Source organism: Protopterus annectens, chromosome 6.part0 (assembly GCF_019279795.1).
Source record: "Protopterus annectens isolate FY-2018-M chromosome 6.part0, PAN1.0, whole genome shotgun sequence".
NCBI lineage: Eukaryota > Metazoa > Chordata > Ceratodontiformes > Protopteridae > Protopterus > Protopterus annectens.
In genome coordinates this window covers 718,725,458-718,748,432 of record NC_056737.1, presented here as the reverse complement: position 1 = coordinate 718,748,432, position 22,975 = coordinate 718,725,458, and the positions used below count along the sequence as shown (strand labels likewise).

The 22,975-nt window shown below is 43.0% G+C and overlaps 1 protein-coding gene across 2 annotated transcripts in view; it reads right to left on the bottom strand.

Moving 5' to 3' along the window:
* CGRRF1 (cell growth regulator with ring finger domain 1) overlaps positions 1 to 22,975 on the bottom strand; it is a 401,211-nt gene that overhangs the window by 180,748 nt on the left and 197,488 nt on the right. For both annotated transcript variants that reach the window (XM_044074403.1, XM_044074404.1), the window contains one exon: positions 16,367 to 16,544. In XM_044074403.1, the coding sequence (XP_043930338.1) occupies positions 16,367 to 16,544 (178 nt within the window). The remainder of the gene's footprint in view (positions 1 to 16,366; positions 16,545 to 22,975) is intronic.

The following is a 22,975-nucleotide window of genomic DNA, read 5'->3' as shown; positions in this document are numbered from 1 at the left end:
ATCAGTAAAAAATGTTTCTATGTTAAAAACCTCAAGTCGGGTAACTTAGCTGGTTCAAACAGAGCAAGTATTAGCTTCTCTAACACAAAATTCAGATCCTATTGATGGGCCAACGGTTTTCTTTGAGCCCTCTTATGTAAAACCCCTTTCAAAAACATTCTGACACAAGAATGCTTGAAAGAGGAGGATCCAAGGGCACACATGCTAAAATGGCCAATAAATGGAACAGACAGAGGAGTATGAAAGGACACAGGATAGTAACTTACACAAATACTGTAAAACTACAGAACTAGCCCTGAATGCATGCTTGTTATAGTGCTGGCACAAACACGAAAACATTTTCCACTTGCTGATATACAATTAATTGTAGCAGGCTTTCTTGCCTCCAGCAGTATCTGATGCAGGTCTTCAGTGAAACATGTGCCTAAAGGGAATTAACTGCCTGGATGATAGGGTCTTAACTGAAGTTGATTGATGTTTGGGGGCAAACACCCCTGGTTCTAGTGCGAGTAGATCCAATCTGTGAAGAAAATTGTGGTAATTGCCACTGGCCATTTCCAAAAGAAGGAAGAACCACAGTTCCCATGGCGGGGAGGGAGTCACCAGAATAATCCTGGGGGAATTCCTTCTGAATTTCCAGAAGTATCCTGGATATTAGTTCAAAGGACAGAAAAACATACAGGAACACTCCAGTACAAGGGGGGAAAAAAAAAGGCATCTGTCTTCCAGGCCTTCTTGCATGGAGTCCTGGAGCAAAATCTTTTCAGTGGATTGTTCAGAAAGGAGGTAAACTGGTCTACTTGAGGCATTCTCCACAGATGGATCAAATCTTGGAGGACCCCCGACCTAGTTTCCATTCATGTTCTGTTCGCACACACTCAGGTCCCTCAACAGGTACAAATATGGCTGTCATTGTACATGTGGGTGTGAATGACCTGAGACGTACTTCCCTGGACTACATGAGACAGACATGGAAGAGCTCTCTGATTATATAGCCCAGACGGGTACGACCCTATCACTGAGCAGCATTCTACCATCACCCAGTATGATACCACAGTACAAGCAGAAAATGATGGATTTCAACAACTGGCTAAGTTTCTGGTGTCTTTCTAAGGAGATCCAGTATCTGCCTGCTTGGGATGACATGATTGACAAACCTCGATGCTTTGCCAGAGATGGCCTACATCTGTCACCCCTAGGCTTCTGGATACTGGCCAAGGCTTTTGCCACCCCTATGAAACCTTTTGCAGGGCGGTGTTCCAAAGACCAAATTACCACGTAGCAGCTACAAACAAATGCAATCTGAGGTCATGCTGTAGCAGCTAAGTCAAATCTCAAAATGCACTCGCTGGAAGCACTCCTTAAAATGGAGAACATCGACATTTCTGCTGTAACACAAACCTGGTTCAAGGCAGCAGACAGCACCCCTGCACTACCAGGCAATAACTCATTCCACACCTTTCGGCCCCAAAACGTGGACCAAACCTCACATGGCAGTGGTGTTTCCATATTCATTAAGGATGCATGCACCTCCAGAATGGTAACCCAACATAACGCATCAGAGATACTTCAGGTGCAGCTAACATTGAGTAAGACAGCGATTCAGGTTGCAGCCTGCTAAAGGTCCCCAACCATGTCCCAAGACTCGCACTCCACATTCCTAAGCATCCTGGAGAATATTACAGTCCAACCTAACACTCTCTTATTAGACGACTTCACCTACCCCTCCATTAACTGGGAAAACTACTCCTATACCAATACACTTGCCCAACATTTCCTGGAGTTAATTCCAATGCCCTGGACCAGCTCGTTCTTACCCCGACTAGAGGTAGCAACATCCCTGACCTGGTCATTACTAACATGGGCGACCTTTGCTCTACACCAACAGTTAGCTCCTCCCTGGTTAGATCCGACCATAAAACTAATCACCTTAGAAATCCACCCCCACCCCCCTCTGCAAAGGTAACCACCATGAAAAATTTCTCCAAAGCTAACTTTCGGCTCCTGAAAACAGAGGTGACCAACTTCACGGCACCCATGCAAATGGAGAATAGTTGCGTGACCACCAAATCATACACCAATGCACTGTAAAAATAAGTACAAAAATGCATGGATCTTGCCATACCCAACAGAACCAAGATGCTCTCCTCCAAAAAAAAGGAAGCCAATCTGGTGGTCCCCTGCCATAAACAAACTCTACAACAGGAGGAAGAAACTGATGTCCCAAGACTGGAAAAACTCCCTTATCAGCCTCAACAAAAAGTGGAGATCCCTCATCAAATCCTCTAAAGCTAGCTATGAAAACAAAATTGCAGCCGATAGTAAAGACAAGGCCTTCTGCAATTATGTAAAGAATCTCCACGGCAATACCTAGATTTGCACTGAGCTACTGCACAATGGTACCTCCTATACAGAGCCAACAGATCTTGGCAGTATACTGGCAGACAGATTCAGTGCCAACTTTACCCCTCCTCCCCCCAAAGGACCAATCACAACACCAGTAGATTGCCAGTCACCCAGTATTACTGCTGCATAGGTTACAACAGCACTGTCCAAGGCCAAGAATACAGCTTCTACGACACCAGACAATATCCCTGGCTGTGTTCTACATGAACTACAGAGCAAACTGGCACCTCACCTGTGTGCCCTGTTCAATCACAGCCTCACATCATGCTTTGTCCCTAGCAAATGGTGCACTACTAATGTCATCCCTCTCCAACAAAGGAGGAGCGACTACAGAACCTGGGAACTATTGCCCCATTAGCTGGACGAGTCCGATATGCAAAGCTATAGAAAGCACAGTTTTGTACCTACCATAAATGTAGATGTCCGATAGGTATGCATCTGCAGTCATAACATATGGGTTGTCCTGCCTCAGGCAGCCCTTCAGTCGGCCGGATTCCAAAGTCTGGGTCTGGCCTCGGCTGATGTCGCACTTTCCCCGACATCAGTGCGTCTGGGGTATAAAAGCATCAGCCGACGCCATTTTCCTCAGTGTTTCTTGCCCCAGATGAAATATATATATATATATATATATATACATACAAACAAATACACCATAATAGATCCTCCAGCTAGCTAAAAGAGGGGTAAGCACCCTAGGAATACCACAGAAGGGAAGGAGGGAGGGTAATCCTGACTGCAGATGCATACCTATCGGACATCTACATTTATGGTAGGTACAAAACTGTACTGTGTCCTTCAAGGATGCATCTGCAGTCATAACATATGGGTAGAATACCATAGCCAATCTGGGGGAGGAGGTACTAAGAAAAGGATGGTGTAGTTAAGATACCCTGCAGGACTGCTGTAGCAAAACCTGCTCTGGATCTGGAGTATAAAAGGTAAATTGTAATGTTTGGCAAATGTATGCACGGAGCTCCATGTAGCAGCTTCTAAAATGTCCTTGGTAGCCACCCCTCTTAGGAAGGCTGTAGTGGTGGCTGTGGCCCTCGTGGAATGAGGCCTAATGTTTGCAGGAACAGTCTTTCCATGATGCAATTTCCTATCCACTTTGAAATTGTCTGTTTGGAAATTGCTTTTCCTTGTACCCCAGCAGCATATGCTACAAAGAGCTGGTCAGTCTTTCTGTAACTTTTAGTTCTGTCCAAGTAGTAGCGTAGTTGTCTGTGTATATCCAGAGTGTGTAGCAGTTTTTCCCCTTTATTTTGTGGATTTGGGAAGAATGTAGGCAAATGGATAGCTTGGTTCAAGGATACCCTAGATACCACCTTTGGCATAAAAGTAGGATTGGTTCTCAATGAAACTCTGTCCTGATGGAAGATAAGAAATGGCTGTACTGCCATTAAAGCTTGTAACTCAGATACTCTTCTTGCTGAAGTTATGGCCAGAAGGAATGCAGTTTTCCAAGACAGAAACTGTAGATCCGCCGATGCTGCTGGTTCAAAGGGAGGAAGTCTTAGTTTCTCCAGCACAAAGTTGAGATCCCAAGTAGGTAAAGGGGGTTTCCTTGGAGGATTGATGTTTTTGATTCCTCTCAGAAATTGCCTGAGTAGAGGATGCGAGAATATAGGTGGATCAACATTGTATTCTGCTGAAATTGCTGAGGCATTAATCTTAATGGAAGAATAGGACAGGCCATTGTGGAACAATTCTGCTAAGTATTCCAGAATATGTGCCATGCTCGCCACTGTCACATCTAAGCCTTTTGTTGTGTTCCAAATGAGAAATCTTTTCCATTTTGCTGAGTACGTCTTCCTTGTGGAAGGGCGGCGAGCTTCCATAATTATGTCCTTTACTCTCTGTGATAAGTTATTTTGAGGGGGGTTTATGGAATTTTCCAGGCAGTTAGCTGCAATGTTTTCAAATTGGGATGCATGATCTTGAAATTGTTCTGCGTCAGAAGAAGTGGCCATAGGGGGAGAGGCCACGGTTTCGTCTGTGACATGCTCCTCAACAGTGGGTACCAGTGCTGCCTTGGCCAGTCTGGAGCTATCAGAATCACTCTTGGCTGTTCTGCCCTGATCTTCAGTAAAACCTTGGACATTAATGGGAGAGGTGGGAAGGCACAGACTTTTAGAGCTTTCCAGCTGAAAGAGAGAGAGTCCACCCTCCAAGCTTGTGGGTGGTATGTCCTTGAGCAGAATGTCTTCAGTTGATTGTGGGGCGAGGCGAACAGATCTATCTCCGGCTTTCCCCATGCCTGTGTTATGAGTAGAAAGATGTCTGGGTGCAGCATCCATTCGTGTGCATCCATGGTAGTTCTGCTTAAGCTGTCTGCCAGTGCATTTTCTTTCCCTGGCACGAACTGGGACTGTAGTTGGATATTGAGTTTCAAGCATAGTTCCCATAGATTCATGGCCAGCCTGCATAGAGGGTAGGAATGCGTGCCTCCTTGCTTGTTTATGTACCACATGACTGTGGTGTTGTCTGTCCTTATTAACAGGTGGCCTTGATGGAGGAAAGGTTTGAAGGCCTCGACTGCGTGTATCACTGCCAGCATTTCCTTTTGGTTTATGTGCATGCGCAGCTGCCCTTGAGACCATAGGCCTTGGATACATTTGCCCTCCATGTGTGCTCCCCATCCTCGGTCTGAAGCGTCCGTGGTGATGGTTTGTTTTGTTTTTGGTTTGTTGAAAGGCAACCCTCTGTTGGACTGGCAGGCTTGAGCCCACTACAGAAATTCCTTTTGAAGGCAAGGAATGATTGGTATCAAAGTTTCCAAACTGTGACTGTGCTGAGACCATACACTCCTTAGATACCATTGTAATTTTCTCATATGCAGCCTGGCTTGTGGAATCAGAATTATGCATGATGCCATGTAACCCAGGGCCTGCAGGACTTTCCTTGCAGTTAGCTGAGTTTGTCTTGTCAGATTCAAGTAGTAATCCGGAAGTTGTTTTTGTTTTTCTTCTGTGAGAAAGGCCATTTGGGTGGTTGTGTCTAGATCTGCACCCAAAAAGGTTATCCTTTGGGATGGAACAAGTCTTGATTTTTGGATGTTGACTGTGTATCCCAGGGCCTGTAATAGGTGGATGGCATAGTCCAAGTCCTTTATCAAATTTTTCTTGTTGTCCACTTGTACAAGGCAGTCGTCCAGATATGGGTAGATTTGAATCCCCTGAAGTCTGCAGTGTGCAATTACTGATGCCAGGCATTTCGTGAATACTCTGGGTGCAGTAGATAAGCCAAAGGGCAATGCTGAGAATTGATAATGCTCTGATCCTGCAAGAGATCTGAGGTGTCTTCTGCAACTTTGCCGAATAGGGACATGCAGGTATGCCTCCTTGAGATCTAGAGTCACCAGCCAAGACTCCTTGCCCAGCATGGGAAGTTGCTGTAGGGTCAGCATCTTGAATTTTGGCAGAATGAGGTAAGTATTCAGTGCGGACAGGTCGAGAATAGGCCTCCATTGATTTTCTTTTCTTGGAACAAGGAATAATCTGGAGTAAAATCCTTGGCCTTGTTCTGAAAGAGGTACCTTTTCTATGGCTTTCATTTGTATTAAGTTGTTGATCTGCTTTAAAGGCCTCTGCCCTCTGATTTGGTGTCAGGTTTGGCATTCCGTTTCTTCTTGGCAAAGTGTGGAAATGGAACCTGTATCCTTTGTCTATTATTTGCAGTGTCCATGTGTCTCTTGTAATGTATTGCCAGTTTTTTGAGAATAAGGAAAGCTTTCTGCCCAATGGTGCTTCCAATTGAGCCCTGGTCGGCGATTCAAAGGAAAGTCATTGAGTCTGTCCAGGTGTGGTAATTGTTGTTGCTGTTCCTGCACTACCTCTCTGGTTGGTAGGCTGCCACTGACGGCCTCTGTAGGAGCCTCTAGCTTGCCCTCTACCTCTGGGACGCCTGTTCCTGCCCCTCTGGGATCTGTCCGAGTCTGGAAAGGACCAATTCTTAGTAGGTCAGTTTCTGCTGAATCTCGGTGGTTGTACTTGCAGAAAGTCCTTAACTGTTTGCACATATTTTGCCTTTTCTTCAAACTTCTTTAAGACCTCCTGAGCCGAGGAACCAAATAATTTTTGTTTTTCCATTGGAGCATCCAGGAGTTTAGCTTTAACATGGTCTGGTAAAGATTGTTCCTTCAACCAGGCATGCCTACGAATAACTGCCCCAGTCATAGCTGACCTACATGAAGCTTCCAGTGCATCATAACCACACTGCAAAAAATGGTTACTAACCTGCTGTGAGTTATGTACCAGATCCTGAAGGGATTCACGGTCAAGGGGTTCAGAAGAGGAAAGCTTCTTATGCAATTCATCTAACAAATACTCTTGGTACTGTATCATATGAAATTGACAATTTAATGCCCTCATGGAAAGAGTTGCAGAAGTATATACCTTCTGAAAGGGAGTCTAGAGCTTTTGAGAGATGGGGAAAGAAGGTAGAGGATTTTTGGCAGTGGCAGCTGCAACCCCTTTTGGGCCCTGAGAAATAGTATCTGGGTCTGCAGAATGGGCCTTGTACAGATGTAGATGAGAATCCGGGAGCCTGTAGTATCTATCAGGTTTGGCAGGAGCTGGAGGGAGAGAATCAGCGGCTGTACTAACATCATTGTACACATCATCAATAACATTCAAAACAGGAGGTATAGCTAAGGGCCTATGCTGAGGTAAATGTAAAAAAGTCCTTAATCTCTTTCTAGAATCAGAAAATTCCTGACCCTGCCATTGAAAATGTTCTCTCAGAGTGTAGTGTCTCACCAAAGGAAAACTCTTCAGGAGGGGAGGCCGAAGGGATAGATTCTTCAGCATCAGAATCCTCGTAGGCCGAATAAGCCTCCTCCTGGTGATCTGACAACACAGATCCATCCGTAGACTCATCTGAAGAGTGCTGGTCAGAGGGCACAGTCCTGGGCCTTTTGTCTGGTGGTGGTTGAGAGCCCCTGTCCGGGTGAGACTGAGAACCTAAGAGATAAGGTCCTCTTGCAAGGCTGAGGATCTGAGAACTAGAAGTAGTCTTGGGAGGCAAAGCTTTAGCAATTTTAGCAGCTTTAGCCCTGGAAAAAGCCTTAATGGACATGGAAGCAGGGGGTCTGGGCTGCACCACGTGCAGGAGTAGACTTGTCCAAAGGGGATGGTGTCGGACATTTCCTGGACACTGGTTTCAGTAGGAAGCTCAGTAGCCGACTCAGCCGGGGCCTCCAGGGCCGTGGTGGTCGGTTGAGTGGATTCGGTTAAAGGAAGTACCGAGGACTCTGTTTCGGCCGAAACAGAGACACTCGCGGTAGGCCTAACCATGGTTTCAGCCGAAACCGCGGGCCGCAAGTGTCGGTCCTTGTCCTTCCGTCTTTTCACCAAATGCGAAGTCGGAGTCTCCGACGGCATCTTATATACAAACGTAGCCCCAAAGAATTCCTGTGCAAACTATGACCGACGTCTAAGAGTTCGTCGGTTGAAGGAAGCACAGGCTGAACAGGCCGAGACGTCGTGGTCTGGGCCTAAGCAAGGGAGGCAGTAAGAGTGGAAATCCTTATGAGGTATTTGTTTCCCACAAGTTAAACAATTATTTACTTTATCTGACATCGGCTGAGGCAAGAAAGAGTCCCCCACGGGGTACTTAGCTTTTTCGAAGTCTTCGGTAGCTGAATCACAGGAGCTGACCGACCGGCACTTGCGAACTGCTTCTGCTTCGGGCACCATGCGGCAAGAAAGACTGAGGAAAATGGCGTTGGCTGATGCTTTTATACCCCAGATGCTCTGACGTCGGGGAAAGTGCGACATCAGCCGAGGCCAGACCCAGACTTTGGAATCCGGCCGACCGAAGGGCTGCCTGAGGCAGGACAACCCATATGTTATGACTGCAGATGCATCCTTGAAGGACATCGCATCATCATGGACCTAATAAACAAGGATACAGGGTAATCTCCAAACTCTGGATCCCACACAGTTTGGTTTTGTGAAGGGTAGATAATGCCTGCTCAACTTGGTCGACTTCTTTGAGTCAGTCACCAGAGCTGTGGATGAAGGCAAGGTGGTTCATGCAGCCTACCTTGATCTGGCCAAGGCTTTTGATACTAGAAAGGCTTACCCAGATTCTGCTACACTTTGCTGTGAAGGAAAGGTTAGTTTGCTTTTTATTTGTTGTATTTTGTATTACTTTATTGCCTTTTTATATTTTGAGTATTGTGATTTGTTTTCTTTACCTTGATTTACTTGTTCTGCTTTTAACTGCATATTAAAACTTCAAAAGAGACCACAGCTCTGGTTACTGTTGTGTTCTTAAATACCACTGTCTTTCTAGTTGCCTGCCTCTTATGTTAATTTGAGCATATATCTAATTTCCTCTCTGCTTTCACTGGCTTGTGCAAGCACAAAATTGTCATTTTGTGAAATCACTCCCCTTCAACTATTTAAATTATTGGCCATCCTACCGTATTCCATAGTACAAGAAAACAAAAGTGACCACCCCTTTCAATCTATATTGCGGTTTTAAAAAATAGTGACTCTCCACTAAAACTTAACTTTTTAGACAGGTAAAACTTAAGTTACCTACTTTCACATCTAACTTCTGTAGTGCACACTCCAGTGTTTAGGATAAGCCATTTTTTTTTCATCTTACCTTTAAGCATCCCTGTGACTAGCACTTGCTCTAATACCTGCTGGAAAGCACTACGAAGCCTTAAACTGATACAAGCACTCAACTCTCCTTGTTAATAAGGAGAAATTAATCGTAGGTACTAAAACAGTCTATAATTGCAAAGTACCTTGCTAAGGTAAAAGAAAACCGCTCCTGTACTTTACAAAAAATGCACCAAATCAGGCATGTCCAAGGGTCAGCTTCCAGTGATTTCTCCTGTCCACCTGGTTAATCTGGGCATACCGGGGCAATGCAGCAATTGCCTCATGTACACAAACAGCCCTCTCCTCCTACCACCCAACACTACAGCCTGTTAGAGATGCACTTACATAGCCAAACTGGAAGCAAAGCTCTCTCCACCCAAGATTGTGCTAGACAGTCAAGAGGAGAAGGTTAACACCCGCACTACACCTCAAGCAACACATAGCCTTTCTAAATCCACACCACCAACACCCACACATAGCAACACTAAATCCACATATGCGGAGGCCCTTAACTGTAACCTGCCCAAGCAGCAAGGACCTCTGAAGCTGAAACCCATGCAAACACCAATCAAAACCAAAGTGTCACATAGCTCACACCACCAGTGTCTCACCCAGAAACAGCCCCAAAGGCAAGACAACATACCAACACTTTAGTCATAGGTGACTCTAAACTCAGGCACATTGATGTCCCGCTCACCAGGCTGAACAAGGAGAAAATTACAGTCAGCTGCCTGTCGGGTGCCAGGATCCGCCACAATGTATGCACTCACGTCACTCCACAACAAGTACAAATATGACTTTGTCATTGTCCCTGTTGAAGTGAATGACTTGAGATGTACTTCCCTAGACTACATGAAGAGAGACATGGAAGAGCTCAAGGATTATGTGGCCCAGGCAGGTATGACCCTAGCCCTGAGTAGCATCCTGCCTTCACCCAGAATGAAACCACAATATAAGGACAAAATGATTGACTTCAATTGGCTAAGCTTCTGGTGTCATTCAAAGGGGATCCAGTATCTGTCTGCCTGGGACAACATGATTGACAGACCCCGATGCTTTGCCAGAGATGGTCTGCACCAGTCGCCCCTAGGATTCAGGTTACTGGCCAAGGCTCTTGCCACCCCTAGAGAGCCTTTTTTAGGCAAAGTTCAAAGGACAAAACCACCACCATAACGGGTACAAGCATGCAAAATCTGAAGGCAATGCTACTCAATGCTATAAGTCTAAACCTCAAAATGCACTCTCTCGAGGCACTCCTAAAAATGGAGAACATAGACATCTGTGCAGTAACGGAGACCTGGTTCAAGGTGCCAGAGAGCACCCCTGCAATACCAGGCTACAACTCTTACCACACTTTTCGGTCACCAAACCAGGACCGAAACACTAAAGGTGGAGGAGTGTCCATATTCACCAAGGATATTCACACCACCAGGCTAGTTGCCCAACACAATGCATCTGAAATTCTCCAGGTGCAACTAACACTAGGTAAGACTGCAATCCAAACTGCAGCTTGCTACAGCTCTCCCATCATGCCCCAAGATTCTCACTACATACTGGAAAATATTAAGATACAAACACCCTAATACTGGGTGATTTCAACTACCCTGTCATTAACTGGGAAAACTACTCGTGTACCAACACATTTGCCCAACGGTTCTTGGAATTCATAAATTCCAACACCCTGGATCGACTAATCCACAGTCCCACCAGGGGCTCCAATATCCTAGACCTGGCCATTACCAACATGGGAAATCGATGCTCCACACCTATGGTCATCCCCTCGTTGGTCAGGTCTGACCATAAGCTAATTACCCTTAACATCCACATCCCACACCCACCCCCCAGTAAGGAAACCTCCATAAACTTCTCCAAAGCCAACTTCATGCTACTCAAGTCAGAAGTGACAAACTTTATGACACCCATGCAGACTGGAACTGAAAGTTTGATTGCGGAATCCTACACTAAGGCACTGTACGAGCACATCCACACATGCATGAATCATGTAATCCCAAACAGAACCAAGATGCTCTCCTCCAAAACAAGGAAGCCAATCTGGTGGTCCCTTGCCATAAACAAACTTTACAACAAAAGGAAGAAACTGTTGCAAAAAAAAAAAAGAAAGAAAGAAAAGAGAGAGAGGAAAATCCCAGGATGCAAAAAACTCCCTTACCAGCCTCAGTAAGAAGCTGAGATCCCTCATAAAATCCTCCAAAGCTAGTTACGAAAAACAATTGCCAAAGATTTCAAAGACAACCACAAGGCATTCTATAACTATGTCAAGAATCTAAATGGCAATGCTCAGATCTGCTCTTAGCTACAACAGAATAGCATTAAATATACTGATCCCAAGGATATTGCCAATATCCTGGCAGATCGATTCAGTGCCAACCTCACCCCCCTCACACTCTAAACATCCCATCTCAATACCAGAAGACTGCCAAATTGCGGTAAAAATGGCCACAGAGGTAAAAAAAAGCATTCTCCAAAGCTAAGAATACAGTATCCATGGGACCAAATGACATCCCGGGCTGTGTACTACATGAACTACAAAATGAACTGGCACCTCACCTAAGTGTCATGTTTAATCATAGCCTAACCTCAGGCTTTGTGCCCACTGAGTGGCACACAGCTACAGTTATCCCACTCCACAAGGGGGGATCCACCTTGGATCCCAGGAACTACTGCACAAACAGTCTGACGAGCCTGATCTGCAAGGCCATTTGACGTACTATCATGGAACTTGTAAACAAAGACACTGGCAACCTTCAAACATTGGACCCCACCCAGTTTGGGTTCGTGAAGGGCCGATCTTGTCTCCTGAATCTGACTGACTTCTTTGAATCAGTCTCCAGAGCAGTGGATTGAGGGTAAGGTGGTCTACACAGCCTATCTGGACCTCGCCAAGGCCTTTAACACCATCCCCCACTCTGGAATCATAGATAAACTTACTAAGCTGGGCACTGATCCCTACATCACTCGATGGGTTGCCAACTGGCTCACTGATAGAACCAACACTGTAAAAGTAGCCAACACTAAATCCAGCTGTAGACAAGTGGAGTACCTCAGGGTTCAGTCCTGGGACCGCTCTTGTTTGGCATACTACTTCTCTGAAGTACAGGCCAACACTAAGGGACTCTGGCTAACAAAGTTCGCAGATGACTGCAAACTGGGAGCCATTTTTGAATCCCCAAATGATGTGGATACTCTACAAAAAAGAGCCTTACAGAAACAGATGCTTGGTGCCAGAGCCATGGACTCGAGCTCAATGCCAAGAAATGTATAGTTATCTCCTTTGGGAAAAAACATGTACCCATGAATTACCACATAGGTGGTAGTAACACCGAAAGTGTGATGAGACTTAGGGACACAGGTGGACAGTTGTCTCACCTTCAATAACCACACTGCCACAACAGCCATGAAATCCTTCTATGTGGCACATCTCATCACTAAGGGCTTTTCATCCAGAAAAAAGGAGGTCATTGTCCCACTGTACTCATCCCTCATTATACAATAAAACACCCCGTTGGGCATGTACCTCTCAAGACATGTGCAACAACTGGAAAGACTGCAGAAGTACCTCACCAAAACAATCACAGGCCTAAAGCAGATGCCCTACGCTGACCGCCTTAAAAAAACTCCAGCTATACTCTTGTCGCATATTACCTACTCAGAGGCGACCTCTGCTTAACATACAAGGCCATGTCAAACCTAGAGCTGTTGGACATGCTACACTTAAAAGAAATCCCAATCCCTCAGAGCCATGCGCTCCATGGATCTAAACCTTGTCATCACAATAAACAAAACATGCTGGAGGGATAGGTTCCTGACCCAGAGACTCCCCAGACTCTGGAATAGACTGCCCATACATGTCAAGCAGAGCACCTCTTTGGCCCTCTTCAAAAGGAACCTTGACAATTGGATGGGAGAAAGGAAATTCACCCCGGGGATTGTGTCAATCGCCCTGCTAGACAGGGGTCCAGGGAAGTAAACAGTGTGGGAAGAAATAGCCACGGAATTATGGCTAGGCTTGTATAGGCCCTAGGGCCGACAGCCTAGTACCAACCTATGAACCATTCCGCACTCAGGAATCATAGAAAAACTCATTAAGCTAGGCATCAACCCCTATATCACTAGGTGGGTTGCAAACTGGCTCACAGATTGTGGGTTCTAAGTCAGACTGCCGACTAGTGACGAGTGGAGTCCCACAGGGTTCGGTCCTGGGTCCTCTCCTGTTTGGTATCTACTTCTCTGAAGTCAAGGCCAACACAAAGGGACTCTGGCTGAAGTTCACAGACGACTGCAAGTTGGGAGCTATTACTAACTCCCCAAGTGATGTTGACATCCTACAGAATGGCCTCACTGAAACAAACGACTGGTGTCAGAACCATGGCCTTAAGCTCAATACCAAAAAATGTGTCTTCATCCCCTTTGGGGAAAAACCCGATTCCCATGAATTACCACATCGATGGTAGTCCACTGAACACAGAAGGCGTTATAAGAGATCTGGGAACGCAGGTTTGACAGCAAACTCTCTTTTGATCACCACATTGCCACTGTGGTCAAAAAGTCCTTTCATGTGGCACATCTCATTACTAAGGGTTTTGCATCTAGGAATAAAGAGGTCTGTCTCCCTCTACTCTTCCCTCATTAGGCCAATCACAGAGTACAATGCCCCACTTGGCATGTACCTCTCTAGACACCTGCAACAACTGGAGAGGCTGCAAAAATACCTCACAAGAGTATCCTAGGCCTTAAACACTTGTCCTACATCGACAGACTCAAAAACAACTCCCAACTATTCTCAGTCTCATGTTGCCTACTTAGAGGCGATCTCTGACTTGCAAAGTCATGTCTGACCCAGCTCTGTTAGAAATGCTACATCTAAAGAAATCCCAATCCCTCCCAATCACACGTTCCAGAGACCTCAACCTCATTACCACAATTAACAGAACATGCTGGAGGGACAGAGACTGCCCATGGTATGGAATAGACTTCCCATACATGTCAAGCAGAGAACCTCGCTTACAGTCTTCAAGAGAAATCTTGATGACTGGATGGGAAACAGAAAATTCACCCCCGGGGATAACTCCAGTGGCTCTACTCGACAGAGGCACTGGGAACCAAGGTCAGGTGGCACTATGCCAGGGTAATCCTATGGTTAGGCTTGTAAAGGCCCCATGGTCATTAGCCTAGTACACACCTATGAAAGTATGGGGGTCTGCCCTTGTCCTGTTCAGCTTGTCTAACCCACAGTTCTGCTCTGAAGGAGTGTAGGATGCCTGTAGTGTGATAATGTGTGATAAGGCCATATCCCAAGCTAACATGGCTAGTCTGCATATCTGATTCCCACTTGTTTGATGATGCACCACAGGACTGTGGTATTGTTTTAACAACATGAAGAGGTCCCATGGACTAACGATGATTCAGAGAACTGAGTGGCTTGATCAGGGCAAGCATCTATTTTTATGTTTATGTGCTTGCATCTCTCCTGTGTCTCCCCACACCTTGCATTTTTATCTTTCTGAAACTGCTCCCAAAACAAAGTCTGAGGATTCTGTGGTGACTGACTGCTTTTGAACAGGGAGGGAGAAGGGAAGACCTGGATTTTGGTTATTTTTAATTTCCAAAAAGTGATTTCCCTTCTGGCAACCTCCAGCACTGGCATCTGAAAAGATAAGGGGTGCTGGTGCTGAAACGAAAGAGATTTCAGATACTACTGTATCTCTCAAATAGAGGCTTGCCAGGGTTAGCATGTGAATCATAGAAGCCATGAGACTCAAAATCCTGAGGTAGTTCCTCACAGTGACCAACTCTAGAAACAGATCTCGATACAAATCTATTTTTTCCTACGGAAGAAAAACTCTGAATTGTGATGTGTAGCCGACATCCCAAAAACACAATCTTGTAAGGAGGAGTCAAGAAAGACTTTTGAATGCTTTTTGGGAATCTCAACTTGTGTAAGAGATGTCTCACCCAAGAGACAGATTCCTAACATTTTGAAAAAGACTCTGCAAGCTTAAGCAAGTCATCTAAATATGGAAAACTGTGGATACCCTGTAGCCTGCAATGAGCTATAACAGGAGCTAGACACTTCGTGAACACTCTTAGTGCAATGGATAGTCCAAAAGGTAAGGCAGAGAACTGTTAAGGTTATGTGTATCTGGATCACATTAAGATGTGCCTGAAGTCTGGATGAATACAAAAATGTGACGAGGATCTTTTAAATCTAATGTTAAAAGGACACCTATATGAGGAAGAAGAGGTAACAGGTTGTGAAGTGAGAATTTTCAATTTGGGCACGATCACAAACATGGTTGGGAAAGAGATCCAGAACTGGTCTAGGACTATTTTCTTTCTTTGATACTAATAATAAATATCCTTAATAAAACACCTTTCTCACCCCTATCACTCCATGAGACAGCACGTGATGAAGGATGGGTGGAAACACGGGAGTCTGGTCTGGAAGATGAGGAATTACTCACTGGAAAGGAGGAATTTCCTCCCATGGCTAACTGTAACCTTGATGAATAGACTTCAGAACCCATTTCGCTCTCAAGGTGAATATCTTGCCATCCATACCTCGTACACATAAGCCAGTAATGGTCGGAGACCCAATCATAATCCACTATATTATGGAAATAGTCTGCAATCCAACAGCATGTAAATGCAAAAGTAACAATGCTCTGCTAATGTTCAACATGTTATAGGATTGCTCCGAATCCCAAGTGTACAGCCCAATATGTAGTTTCCATGATTAATTTACAGCACCATACATGTGCTTATAACAATGAATCACTGGCATAGTTCTTTTTATCACTTAGTCCAGCATCTCGGCAAAGAAAATTGCTAGAGAATTGCTTTCGCCTGCATGGGCCTTTCCAAATAATTTCAACTTCTTAGCAAAACATTATTTGCTGTGCTAATCTCTTGCTATCCCACTGATATGATGTAGTATCAAGGCATATACTGTACAATATATTAGACAAATACTGCAACATAATCTATTCAGTCTTGAAGGAAACAAAACTCTATCACTAACTGAGAATAAATAATGTAAAATACATGACTTGTATAATCACAAGCTGGTTCAGCAAAGCATGGTGAAAATGCAACTGTTGAGTCATCATCTATTCCTCTATCCCCCATGTTTACATGAAGTTGGGGTGTCACAACATTAGTCAATATGATCTAGAACCAGTGTTTACACCGCCATACTAATCCATGTCTACTAAAAGATTATGAAATATAAATTAACCACTGTATATGTGATATAATCTACTGCTTATGATGATGATGATAAACCCAGATTATAACTGATTTAAATAATTAAAGTAAAAGGATACAAAAACTGTTCCATATGGATGAAATCTGTGTCTAGTACATCTTCCAGTTTTTGTGGTGTTGTAATTCGGGAGCAAGTAGTATGTTTCTGTAGAGCTTCATGTAGTTTTTGAACACTGCATCCCCAGTAGCAGGTTAAGATGCAATCCTCAATGCAATTAGTTTGGAGTTTGATGCCAGCTGCAATTACAGAGAAAAGCAATACATTGTACATATTACTTAAAAAAATTTAACAAATTACTACATAAGCCACTAGTTAATCTTTTTCAAACAAATTATTTTTGTTCACCATGTTTCATAAAGTTCATTTTCTAGTACTTCCATTATCCTGTTCAGGGATATGGGAAAACAAAATCTGGCAACATGCATAAAGCAGAACGTAATCAAATCCTGACTGGTTACAAGTCCACTGCAGCACACCCATGCATACGTACTATGAGGGAGCATTGTTACTGTTGCACTAGTGTGTCAGTTATTCATTTTGATTTGCAAATGTGAAACACACGCTTCTTTTCTTTGACTTTGAAAATGTAAGCCTAAAGTAACTTCAGCAATTAAGGCAAGCCATGACACTGCACGAGTTAGTGATATTTACCCAAAGTTTGTGTGGCACTGTCCAAAGACACTGCTAAGTGACTCGGATCGTAAAACATCTGTAATACAAATTCTGACATGGCTCTTAAAATTTTGCAATGGATTGATACTAGCAGTCACTTGCAACACATTTTAATATTCATAATATCTTGATAAAGAATGCACTATCTACAAATCAAGTCATTGTTTGATTCATGCAAAAAACAACAGGGTAATATGAAAATAGACAATTTTTAATCTAAGTAGTGAAAAAGGCATTTAAAAAGGTTTTAGGTGCAAAAGCTTTTTTAAACAGGTAGGCTCAACTGCATAGAAGGAGAGTTCCCAGTTGTGATGCTGGCAACCCACTTTTGATTTTCAGCCTGCATGCCAGACAACCATGACTAGGAGGAATGCAGAAATCTTCGGTTCCTATATAGTTCAAGAATGGGATTTAGTCTTATCATAACACTGCAGTTAGTGTCTAATCAAATGAGAAATTCCGGAAACATTCAATACCAAAATCAACTCAAATGTGCGACTTGGAGAAAAGAAAAAATAATAATAAACTGACGGAGAAAAGAGCAAAAGAAAACACTGCCTTTACTCTGAGTCTGAGACACCTCACAGGTAATAGATAAACTCAACATTGGGGGGGGGGGGGGTGCAATCCCTGTAAAAAAGCCTGGCATTATTTTGCAACTCTTGCATCTTCGGTTATCATTAATTTCATTGTTCAGTACTTTTACTATACAGTTCAGAGACATGGGGGAAGAATAAACAATCTGGCAAGCAATAGGCATAAAACAGGAATTCAGTTTTAACGGACATTTTAAGGGGCATGGTGGTAAGCTTCCGATATTTTGGCTACGTTTTGTATTTCAACTAAAGGCGACGCAACATTTCATTAAAATCTGGAAAAATAAATGTGTTTAGGGGACTGCTCGCCCACTTCATTTCCTAATAAAATAAACCAGAACTGGATGGCTGGATTCCAGTTTACACAGAATATTTAAAACTTCCATTTACATTACCCTCAGTCTAAAATACATAGTTGAGCCATAATTGTACTGACTGTTTGCAAACTGTATACAGCATCCTGCCCAAAGAGTAAACTTTTGGAATCCAGAAGAGAGCTGCTATACGATACAGCAAGTGATATGTCGTTACTGGTGTCTAATTCAACTTCAGAACACCATATTCATGCTATTAAGTACAAGATTCTGAACCTCAGTATTTTCTCACTCGAGCAACCCAAGTACCACTGACAAAGGAAATGGGCCTGCAAGAGGCATATAGCATGTAGAAGCACATACGAGATAATGAAGTATTTGCAAGTAAAGTAGGGGGAGGGTATAAGATGGATATGGCAGGCCATGTCCCATTTATCACATTTTAGGGGTTTGGAAGAAATAAGGAGACTTCACCCTGAACTTGTAAACCAAAAAATGAAAACATCCTTATTATCTAATGAAGAATACAGAAAAGCAGTCTTACTATTAATCTGACAAAAATATCAGCAAGTTATGAGTAGTCTCCAGTCTGACATACAGATATGGTACACATCATTACCCTCTAAATTATAGTTTATACACCCTTTAATACAATTTTCATAGTGGCACTATATACAATACAAAATCAGATATTGCAAGTACAGTAAAAACATGTTTCCAAAGTTTTCTGATTGGATGTAAACAGTACAATGACAGATCCTTCAATGCAACAAACACAATATTTGTTTAAAGTGATGTTGTATATGGTAGACTTTTCTATCAAACAGAAGTAGACAATTGTTCCTATCAGGAGGGTTAAGCTTCATTATTTGAAGAAGTAAATAGTTTTGCGTTTTAGATTAATAAATTATGGGGGTGCTCTGGGAGTGTTTTTTTTTTGTCTGAAGGTATTCATTAAAACAAAAGTTATGTAAAATGTGGCATGGATTCAAATGGAGATGACAAGCAACAACTGTAAGCATGACCAACCTTGCCAAACAGTGAATTGCATGTTATACAAAAGCTGGAAATAAGCTGTCATATACAATAGGTAGGGATAATAACTTATCATAAGGGTTACACTTAATATTATTTAGGAAGATTAATGGCCTCTCAGGCATAGGGGGCGGCCACGGTGGTGCAGCGGTTAGCGTCGTCACTTCACAGCAAGAGGTTCCCTGGTTCAATCCTTGGCTGGGATGCCTTCTGTGCAGTGTCTGTATGTCCTCCCTGTGGTCACGTGGGTTTACTCTGGGTGCTCCGGTTTCCTCCCACATCCCAAAGACATGCTGTAGGTGGATTGAACACTAAATTGGCCCTAGGTGGGTGGGTGGGTGTGTGTGTGTGTGTGTGTGTGTGTGTGTGTGTGTGTGTGTGTGTGTGCCTTCTGTGGAAGGTTGGGCTCCAGGCTGGCAACTCGACACCATAAAACTCCACTGCCAATCATGAGCGGACAGGTGATCTGCTGTGGCAACCCGTAACTGGGAAAAGCCGAAAGAAGAAGAATGGCCTCTCAGTCATAGACAAAAAGGAAAGAGCATTGAATTACATTGAAAAACACAGATTGTAAATAGCAATGCTACAGGAGACGCATATGAAAAGAAGTGAGCACGTACATTCGATAAAGAAAGGATTTCAGGAGGGATATTCAGAGTATCATGGACAAAGGAAAACAGGAGTACTTATACTAATTGCTAGAGGAGTTCTAAAAGTGATAGAAGAGGGGAAAAATAATAATGGCAGCTTTGTTGTAGCATGGCCTACTAACATGAGAAGAGGATTACACTGGCATGTATTCATATTCCACCTAAAAAGTTTATGGAGCTTAAGAAAATTTTGGGAGAAATCAGGTTTTAGCAGAGATTATTACTTATAGGTGGGGAATGGAATTTGATTTGAAACAGTGAGGATGTATCTTTGGGACGTAGAGAGGAAATAGAACAAAAAAGGGTAGATTTACTTAAGAAATTTATGAACATATTTGGTATGGAAGACAGGAATTCAGTAGTAGGAATTTGGATAGAATTTGCATACTATTCCTGAAAATACAATAACTGGGGTAGATCAGAAACTATATTTCAAAGGAACATGTGCATTTAATTGAAAGCTTCAACATACATCTGATAACTATTTCAGATCATGCACCAACCACCACCAAGATAAAAATACTGGGCAATGAAGCAAAAATGAGACGCTTGCGCTTCCCCACGTACTTGTTTAAAAGAGAAATTTAAGGAAAGGGTGGTGGACATTATTCAAGAGTTCATAGAGAAGACAGAAATTTCTTCAAACGTAATAGCTACTGAGTGGGATAAAACAAAAGTGGAGTTTAAAAACAAGGCAGAAATAAAAAAAGATATTGTTAAGAAGTAACAGGAATTATAGGGGTTGACAAAGGTTAAAGTACTGCAGAAGAAGGGGAATATCACACGAACAGGCACAACTGCAGACTGCTAAAGAGAAAATAAGCAAGTATCTGGATATTATGCACGAGTTCAAAAAGACTGCAGTTAAGCAACTGTTTTTATAACTTTAAAGCACAAAAGCTTTAAGCACAACGACTTGAGCAACAGAAAGCACAAAAGGTTATTGCCAAACTTGAGGAGCCTACAACAAAAAAATAACTGGAGATCTTAAAAGATATTTTGGAAAATTTATGAAAATTTCTATAAAGCAGAGAAATGTGGTAATCAAGAAAAAGCACAAATATAAATACTTATGGAAGACTCGAGGTTAGAGGCAGAAGTGGTTCAACAATAAACACCTAAGATAGTTTGAGAGGAGATAAAAATGCTGACATACAGTCTTCTGCAGGAAAGTTATCAGGAATACATGGCATTCCTGTGGGAATCTGGAAGCTAGCTGGGAAGAAAGTGAAACATTGAGGGTTTTGTTTAACAGCATTTTGAAAGAGAGGAAGCACTGGCATCCTGAAGAAAGCTTCAGTGTCTAACACCTGAAGACAGTAAAGACATACCTTTATATAAGCACATTTCAGTTTTAAACCATGACTATAAAGTGTGTGCATGTATAATAGCTAAAAGAATGTCAAAACTTTTGCCAAAACTATTGGGTATGGGCAAATGTGGCTTTGTGGAGGGGAGGCAAACGTCTGACATTAACAGAACAATGATGATCCACTGGGAAGGAGAGCATAAGAAAATACTGCTGTTGGTGTACCTCGATGTAGGGAAAGCAATCAACAAAGTAAGCTAGGACTCTGAGTAGGGCAATGGAAGTATTTGCATTCCGTGATACAGTAATATAGTTAATTGGGAGGACATACGAGGAATTGGAGCAAAAATGCAAGTGAAAGGGATCCTTTCTGACAAAATGTGTCTGAACAGAGGAACCAGGCTGGGATGTCTTCTTTCTCCATTATTTGCTTTATACTTTCTGCCAATGGCAAAGAAAATAAGGGGACTCGGAATTTCATGGGTATATTTGGTATGGTAATCAAGAAAACTTGGCTTTATTTGCAGAAATTATTTTCTACCTGATAAAACCAGAAAAGGACATCTCGGTGTTGTGGAGCGTTTTGAGACAGTTTCAAATCTTTTCAGGATATAAAATTAATGAAAATAAAAAGGGCTATAGCTGTAAACTATGTACCCACACATGAATTTGGTCCAGTATTGCACATATTCACGAGGAAATGATAAATTAAGTATTAGAGTATGGACTAAAAGGGATTCTGTTATGGCAGCTAACAATATGTGGGAAGAGACTATACCAAAGAAGATACAAAAACCGAGAAACTGGAAGCTCTTGTTTATGGATAGCAAGATGCAAGCAGTGAAAATGGTTTTAGTCTACTTACGTTTTACATACAGATGATAGGTTCATAGATTAGTACTAGGCTAACTGCCCTTGCGAGCCATTTTAAGCCTAGCCAATTATCCCTTGTGAGACTCAAGCCCTGCACCTTGTGTTTGTAAGGCAAACACCTTAACCATTAGGCCACCCTACTAACCCCTCAGACATAATCTTGATCAACCAGAGGAGAAGTTGTGGACAATTAATAAACAGCTGAGGGAATTTATCTGGGAAAGGAAGAGGGCAAAGGACAAGTGGGACAAGCTGACCCAACAGAACAAGGTGATTTAGGATTAGCCAATCTGAAGGGAAATTTTAAAGTTGCACAGTTAACGCTCATTCATAACACAAGCAGAAATATAATTGAAAGTGGAACGGGATGGTAATGAAACAGGGTAGAAATTAAAGAAATAAGGAGAGTGTGGGATTTTGGATGCAGATCCTTCAGGAGAATAACAGCAGCCATACAGAATATAAGTAGCAGAAAGTATTCAAAGAACTAAACCAACACGGGAATGGAGAAAGATGACTTTTGCCAATAGGGATGACTGCAATTAGGGTACAAAGAATAGGCAAGAGAATGTAATTTATTGGAGAAAATTGGCAAAGGAACCATGGTATTGGAAGCAAATAACTAGAGAGAAAGGTAACACAATGGGAAGAAGCTAAGAAAATATTTGACTGCAGACTAGAAACTGCCCATCAGGGATTGATAGAGTATCTTCTTCTTTCAGCTTTTCCCGGTTAGGGGTCGCCACAGCGGATCACCTGTCTGCTCATGACTGGCAGTGGAGTTTTACAGTGACAAGCTGTCAGCCCGGTGCCCAACCTTCCACAGAAGGCACACAGATGCACGCACTCATACCTAGAACAATTTAGAGAGTGTCCAATCCACCTACAGCATGTCTTTGGGATGTGGGAGGAAACCAGAGCACCCGGAGGAAACCCACGTGACCACAGGGAGGACGTGCAGACTCCGCACAGAAGGCACCCTTAGCCATGGATCGAACTAGAGAACCTCTTGCTGTGAGGCAGCAACGCTAACTGCTGCACCACCACGGCCTCCCTAGATTGATATCAGTGTATAAGCAACAAAAAAGGAATAAGGGGAATGTTAAGTGAAAGACCTGCTCTGGTAGAGTTTTTAGTAGAATCTAGAACAGAAGCTGCTGTTGAAAAGCTACAATTAGTGGAGTGCTATAGAGGTTAGAAAAGATTGGGAAGAGAGAT